The sequence below is a fragment of the Mus pahari genome, chromosome 10 (assembly GCF_900095145.1).
Source record: "Mus pahari chromosome 10, PAHARI_EIJ_v1.1, whole genome shotgun sequence".
NCBI classification, from domain to species: Eukaryota; Metazoa; Chordata; class Mammalia; order Rodentia; family Muridae; genus Mus; species Mus pahari.
In genome coordinates this window covers 32,834,940-32,843,346 of record NC_034599.1, presented here as the reverse complement: position 1 = coordinate 32,843,346, position 8,407 = coordinate 32,834,940, and the positions used below count along the sequence as shown (strand labels likewise).

Genomic DNA, 8,407 nt, shown 5'->3' with positions numbered 1-8,407 from the left:
AAAAAAAATACAACCAGGCAGTGGTGGTGTACACCTTTAATCCCAGTACTTGGGAGGGAGAAGCAGGCAGATTTCTGAATTCGAGGCCAGCCTGGTCTACAGTGTGAGTTCCAGGACAGCCAGGGCTACACAGAGGAATGCTGCCTTGACAAAACAAAACAAAACAAACAAACAAACAAAAAAAACCAAGGAAAACAGTAGAAAGAATCAATGAAACAAAGAGTTGGACATTAGAGAAAAGGAATGAGAGAGGAAAATCCTTATTCAAAGTAAAAGAGAGATACTACTCAAAGTAGTGAAATCAGAAACAAAATGAGGAAAATATCAGCAGACATCTAGGAAATCCAGTGAATCTTAAGGATGTATTTAAAAATCCTGCATTACACAAATTGGAATATCTGAAAACAAACAACCAATAAAACAAAAAAATATAATTTTCTTTTAGATACAACTTACAAAAGCTAAATTAAGATTATGGAAGCAATATATATACTCCTAGGATGTGAGAGAATATCAAGACTCAAGGGGAGGGACCTTAGATGAAATGCCTAACAGTGCGGAGAGGGAAGTTGTAGAATCCACCTCCAGTAGAAAGACAGGGGATGGAGTGGAGGGATGGGGTTGCCATCCTACAGTAAAAAATTCTGACTCAGAATTGTCCCTGTCTAAAAGAACTGCAGGGACAAAAATGGAGAAGAGACTGAGAGAAAGGTCGTCCAATGACCAGCCCAAATTAGACCCAGTTCAAGGGGAGGCTCCAAAGCCTGACACTATTGCTGATGTTATGATGTACTTACAGAGAGGAAACACGGCCTTGCTCTAGTGGCCCAACAAGCAGATGACTGAGACAGGAGCAGATACTTACACCCAACCAATGGACAGAAGCTGAGGGAGACTGAAAGAAGCTAAGGATGTGGGTGACCCCATAGGATGACTCGCAGTCTCAACTGACCCGCACCCCTGAAATCTCTCACACACTGAGACACCAAGCAGACAGCATATACAAGCTGGTCCAAGCACTGCCCCCAACACCACCCTCCACACCCTTCCCTACACATACACAGGCAGAGGACTGACTGGTCTGCCCTCAACGAGAGAAGATGCACTTAAAGTTTGAGATACTTGAGGCCCCAGGGAATTGGGGAGCCTGGTGGGGCAAAGGGGTGTGTAGAAGTATGAGGACATCTTCTTGTAGCTGGAGAAGGAAGAAGAGATGAGGAACTATTGAGGGGCAAAAAGGGAGAGGGATAATGACTGACCATAAAAATAAGATTAAAGTAATAATAATAGTAAATAATAATAATAAATAATAATAATAAAAGAAGAAGAAGAAGAAGAATGTTTATGTTGATTTGCTTAAAATGCCAAGTCATTTCATTTGCCTTAGACAGAACAAACAACTATGAATGTTAAATAAGGTTGTTTACTTCCCAGGACTAATCCAAGATATTTGCTGATTTAGCCTGCACCAAACAATGCCAATGATTGAAATACAGAACTCATCCCACACTTTATACAATGTTTCTGTGGCACACATTTACTTTCTAGCTTGATAACAATACTTTATATATATGGATATTGCATATTTGCTCTATGCCTTTTATAAACATTGTTCATGTTTTAATACATGTGCTTCTGAATAAATACAAAACCACCTATCCCAACTCTGCTTCATCACACACTGATGACAGAACGCAAAACAAAATCATACCACACTCACAGTAAATAAATATTTAACTCTCTAAGATCATTAATTTTTATCAGATTAATTTTCAGAAGCATTATTTTTTCTAATTCTGCCGTTGTAAGTCAAATATTGTAGAAATTATAAATATAAATAAAAATTGTTCTTTCAGTATCCATTGAATCCTAAGCATCATAGATTCCATGTTATGTAGTTATTTTCTTAAAATTCAAATATTCCCTCCAGGAGGAAAGACAGATGCTTACAATACTCAGGAAACTCACAAAACGCATTATCTTCAAGAGGCTGTGCCTAAGAACACATTATCAGTATGCAATTCCTGGAGGAAAACAGACTCTAAAGTGAAGCTGACTGCAAGTTGGACAGGAAGCTTTAAGAGGGAGCTTTAGACACTCATCATCCACATGTCTATGGATTTTTCAGTGAACAATACAGGACATATATTCTTACGCAACACAGAAAATAAAAAAATGTAATGCAAGGCTAACTATTAATTGTGCATAAAACATGAATGAATTGTGTTTCTGTCTAAAGATAAGGAATATTGACATGACAATTCAGAAAGACAACAAAACTCTTCACTCCCATTATTCTAGAAAAAGAACCATTAATCAAAAGTAACAGATAAAATGCTGCCTTTTGGTTAGAAGGTTTATACCAAAGTATAACAAGGCTTCTGGAGGGAGATCTGCAAAATACAAAACAAAACAAAAAACACAAACAAACAAACTTGGTTTTCAAAGTTCTATAGACAAAATCTCCACTACAAGCATCTTGGCAGGGTCCATATTATTATAGAGTCCTCTCTTGGAGAGTCATGGGGAATAACTCTCCTAAAATGGTCTATTTCTTCACTTTGCATGCTCCTTGTCATGTATTACTGAATTAGATATGCAGCATGTATGAAAATATACTATGCATCATTAGTTGTATTGTCTAGCTATAGTCAAGTGGCCATTTCCTCAGGTAGAAGGCAGATAAATATAAAAGGAGACACTGATAAAGGATGGAGGTAGAGATTTTCTTGGGTGTGGGGACCCAGTATAAATGCATGACATATATCAATTGGTCTTTGTCCCATGTGCTATTTCTTTTACAGAAGTAATTGATATAGTTTAAGAAAATACTATGCGTTCTATGAAATGGAAGTTTGGGGTATAGTCTAGATATTATTAAAACACTGTTCTGTGGACAGAAATATGTATAATTCTTTTTTTAAAAAAAGGCATAGGCCCAATCCGTATATTATATACTAGAAAGTGAAATTTTCAGTTCTAGTCATGACAAAAAATATCTGCTTGCTGAAATAGTCTCAACCTCATGGGAGAATGGGAAAATGTTCAGAGGAATGGACTGAACACATGCTCTGACAACCATAAAATATAAACCTATTTCAGTTAATTACAAATTTCCCTCAATTTCAAGCTCAAATACTAGAAAAAGAACCATATCAAATAATACCTGGAATGTTGAAAATTCCCCCACAATTTTCTTTCCATCTCTTTGAATGAATACACAGATAATAAACCCTTCAGATAAGGAAGTTTTATTTCACATCGAACCTTATACCAAAGTAATATCAGACAATAAAGAAAAAAAAAAGAGTTAAAGCATAAAACTCCAAATATTTTATTGGCTGGTACAGAATAGACAGTGGGGCAGTGGAGAGGGCTCAGTTTTTAGGAGCACTTAATGTGCTAAGAGAAGACATGGCTTACTTTCCAGCGGATACTTGGGGATTCTGTCCTGCCTGTTACTCTACATCTAAGGATTCTGAAACTCTCTTTTATTCATGATAGGCTCTTAAATATATATGGCAAACATACATTCAGAAAGGCTCAACACATACATATACATTTTAAAATAAATTTATAAGTATTTTTAAAGAAATATATGAAAGAGAAAGTAAAAAGAAATTTTATCCTCAGGCAAAGTTTAGAAAACTGAACAAGGTCTTAATCTGATAGAGACAAAGAACATCATAGCATCTTAGAAACATATTGAATCTGAGGATGCCACATATTTTCACAGTACACACAGAGTTATATTGCTTGGCTTAAAGAGAAATGTGGTATTACAGTATCAATACTATCATTGTTATTGAAGAACAATAATAAATGAAAAGAATAAAATATATGTAATATAAAAAACAAGAAATATATAAAAACATGAAAACAGAATGTCAGGATGCTAAAGGATGTATCATAGGATAAATCAGCTTGTGATTCTTTTCCAGGTTTTTTTCACAGCAAGCTTGACATCCTTGTTCCTGAGGCTATAAATAAGAGGGTTCAACATGGGCACCAATAATGTATAAAACACTGAGAAAAATTTTGCCTGACCCACAGATTCAGCAGATGATGGATTGACATAAGTAAGCAGCCCAGATCCATAAAAGAGACTAACAGTTATGATGTGAGACCCACAGGTACCCAAGGCTTTGGACCAACCCTTACCTGATGACATATGAATGATACTGAGGAGGATCAGAGCATATGAGATTAAGATAATTAGGCAGCATAAAATGATAGATGTACCCACCACAACATAGCTCATAAGCTCATTGACATAAGTACTACTGCAGGAAAGTTGGAGGAGAGGGAAGATGTCACACATGTAGTGGTTGATGATGTTAGAATCACAAAAACTGAGCCTGACCATGCATCCTGTGTGAACCATGGCACTAACAAACCCCATCAAGTAAGAACCAAATAGCAACAGACAACAGATTTTAGGGGACATAATGATCTTGTACATAAGTGGCTGACAGATGGCCACATAACGATCATAGGCCATTGCTGTCAGTACATAACTCTCAGAGTTCACAAAAACACAGTAGAAAAACAGCTGAGTCATGCATCCTCTGAAGGAGATGGTGTTCTTCTCTATGACAAAACTCATCAGCATTTTGGGAGTAGAGACTAATGAATAACAGAAGTCAATAAAGGACAGATTGAAGATAAAAAAGTACATGGGAGTGTGAAGGTTTGAGTTTAAGCAAATGAGACTCATTAAGCTCAAGTTGCCCATCACCGTAGCTGTGTAGTTCATCAAGAACAGAACAAATAAGGGCAGCTGGAGCTCAGGTTGGTCTGTCAGCCCCATAAGAATAAATTCTGACACTGAAGATTTATTTTCCATAGTCATTTGCATCATGTGTGGCACCTGCAAGAATAAGTGTAGAGACACATATTATCCCATGAACCATTTCTCACTGAAAGAACAGAGTTGAATTTATTAGTTTCTGAGCTTGAGTTTGTGAACAGCGAGTCCTGAAGAATCCCTATTTCCTTTATGCCCTGTTCTTTATCACCCCAGAAAGATACTTTCTTTAACTATTAAGTCACTTGATTCTCTTTAGTGTATACTAAGAATTGAGGTTGAAAGAGAAATACACACGTTTTTTTTCAGAATATATATGCATATATATATTTGGTTTGTTTGTTTTGAAATTAAAATTTCAAGATTAAAACTATTTGAAGCTCACCTTGATTCATCTGGAGTCTTCCCTGACATTGGAATTTATGGTGTCATTCTCCACAATGTGCTCAGAAGGCCAGAAAGTTGCTAAAGATTAAGCAGGTGATTCCTATCACTGTAGACCATTGAGTCAGTTCTATAAGAGATTTGCTGGGCAAATAACACACTTTCTGTTTGAGAATTTTACAAATATTGTTGACATACACACACAAAAAAACATAGCTTTCATACATGCTTATCCAATATTTCATAGTCAACATTTATGGAAAAAAATCATTAGAAGCATGGAAAATTACTCTCCTTTATGAGTGTTTTCTTTTTGGATTACTCCCTTAAGGGTAGAAATTATTGAGTTTGTGCCATAGAACTAAAATCAGTTCTTTAGAGACTCACCATTCTACTCCATTTATAATTTTCCAGCAGGAGTGTTTATTCCCTAGGGCAGAACTGTGAGTTTGTCATCTCTTCATTAAGTTCTACAGAACTCTACAAGAAGAAATGTCCAGGGACATGCTAACTAGTCATTTGTAGCTTTCCTAAGATTTCAAAAATAAATAACTGATTAAGTATTAATATTATACATATAACCAAATCCAACAGTTGGAATATAGAGCTGTTTCAGCTGCTAGAGGATTTTTGCATCACCAATGTAACTTGTCTATAAATACATATTGGTGAAATACATAACAAACAAACAAACAAACAAACAAAAAAAAACAGGCTTTTGGTTTTGACCAAGTCTTATTGGTGAGGAATTCTCTTTGTTGGCTTAATATTTGGGAAGCTTCTGTCATTTGAAAGCTGAGTTGAGCATCTCATTATATGGCTACTTGATTATATGCCAAGAGAAAACATTTAGATTTTCATCACTAGAGAGCTTACTTTATTTGCTTTGATGTTTAACATGACTTGGCATTCATGTGCTTGGGTTTAGTCTCATCTTTAATACCATATTTGAGTTATGACAGAAATGTGAGCTCACATTGAACCATTTTTCAGGAATATGTTATGTCAGACAACTCACCTACAGTCATTACTCCAGCTGACCAAGGTCTTAAAAGGGGTATTAGTCCTAGCCCTCCATGATATTCCATAGTTCTATAGGAAATTTCATCACACAATCCATTTCTGAATTAGACCCAATTAGGTTAGCACATCTTGGAGGTACATATAAGGATTAGTTGCCTTGTTCCTTAAGCTACCTGCCAACTTTTGTTTTTGTTTTTTTCAGACCATAATGGGTAGTACTCAGTTCATTAGACACATTTTGAGAAATTAATTCCATTAATCTTGCATGTTACTGGCTCAAATCATTTACCTTCCATTGCTTCTTGCCTCATCCACCAAAAAGAGCCTCTAACCAAATGAGTTTTAAAGTAGTATAAGGAAAAACCTAATATAACCATGAAGTCATCAAAATAACTGATTGCATAATTCCATTTGCTTCACTATTACATTTTTAAAATATTGTATTCTAGCCTTAATTATTTTATCTTCCCTACTTTATCACTTATGTAGGGATATGAATTATAAACTTGTTTAGGATGAGTTTGGGTTTTAAAGTTATAATAGCATTATATGCCCTATATGTCTAGAGCACTGGCAAACATTATCACTATGTTTTGCAAAAATTTTAAAAGGTTAACTGTATTTTAATATGTTTGTATATTCAAGAATTATTATGCAGTGGAAAGAGAGCCAACTAGTAGATGACCTGTTTATTATGGATGAAGCAAAGATCTCTGAAGAAGCTACATACACATTAAGGTTCCTAAAAACTGATAAATCTGACTTAAATAACACAACATGATTGTAGAGAAATGCACTGTTATCAGGCAAAGGTCAAAGGCATATTGGCTATTTTAGTCCTTTTAAAGTAATTTCAAGGGCTTTTTCCATCTAGCATATGCATCTAACATATGCATCTTCTGACTATTGGTTAAACGTGTCACTGTGATTCACTATGATTACCAAGATTCTAGTATACACTAAAATCAAGGTAAAGAAACCTACAAGAAAATATCATAAACTTATGAGTTTCCCTCCTCTTGGTATTTAGTATTCCCACTAATGTAATTTGTAAATTCATAGATATATAGGTTATATCATATGCCACAGCTTCCATGTAGGAATATGTTATTCAGGCTAATTTGAATCTGTATGTCACAGATGGTCACTCACACTTAGTTCAAAACTGACAATTCTCTAATTTTCTTTAAAGCACCCTCATTATTTTACATTGATATTTATTCATGAAGTCCTAGAGTCAATCCCAAGATTAATTCCTTAACAAAGTTAAAAGAACTGTGTTATTCTTAGAGATGAAGTTGACCAGGAGAATCACAACCTTCAATCCACATTCGTATACTCATTATAAAATCATCAATAGATGGACAAACAAGAACATAAAGTAAAAGGCATAGAATTTCATGAAGATGAAGGCACAACATACCCAAACTTGTGGGACACAATGAAAGAAGTGCTAAGAGGAAACCCCATAGCTCTGAGTACCTCCAAGAAGAAACTGAAGAGAACATACACTAGCAGCTTAACAACACACCTGAAAGCTCTAGAACAAAAAAGAAGCAAATACACCCAAAAGGAGTAGACAGCAAGAAATAATCAGACTCAGGGCTGAAATCAACCAAGTAGAAACCAAAAGAACTCTACATATAATCAACAAAACCAGGAACTGGTTCCTTGAGAAAGTCAACAAGATAGAAAAAGCCTTAGCCAGACAAAGCAGAGGACACAGAGACAAAATCCAAATTAACAAAATCAGAAATGAAAAGGGAGACATAACAACAGAAACAGGAAATTAAAAAAAAAAAAACATCAGATCCTACCACAAAACCTATACTTAACAGAACTGGAAAATCAGAATGAAATGAACAATTTTCTAGAGAGATACCAGGTACCAAATTTAAACCAGAATCAGATAAACCATTTAAGCAGTCGCATAACTCCTAAAGAAATAGAAGCAGTCATTAAAAGTCTCCCAATCAAAATAAAATTCAGGACCGGATGGGGTTTAGTTCAGAATTCTATGAGACTTTTGAATACATGGTTCTCAGTTGATAAAATTATTTGGGAAGGATAAGAAGGTGTGGCCTTGTTGGATGAGATATGTCAATGGTGGTGGCCTTTGAAGTTTCAAAATGACAGGCCACTGAGCCTCTCTCTCTCTCTCTCTCTCTCTCTCTCTCTCTCTCTCTCTCTCTC

General features: G+C 35.4%; 1 protein-coding gene across 1 annotated transcript; it reads right to left on the bottom strand.

The window, feature by feature from the left end:
* Positions 1-3,919: 3,919 nt before the first annotated feature.
* On the bottom strand, positions 3,920-4,876 carry LOC110328151 (olfactory receptor 143-like). Its single transcript, XM_021207521.1, has one exon. The coding sequence runs from the start codon at positions 4,859-4,861 to the stop codon at positions 3,920-3,922; it is 942 nt and encodes a 313-aa protein (XP_021063180.1). The 5' UTR covers positions 4,862-4,876.
* Positions 4,877-8,407: the final 3,531 nt, after the last annotated feature.

Coding starts and splice junctions, on each gene's coding strand:
- LOC110328151 (XM_021207521.1), bottom strand. CDS start 4,861: ATGATGCAAATGACTATGGAAAATAAATCTTCAGTGTCAGAATTTATT.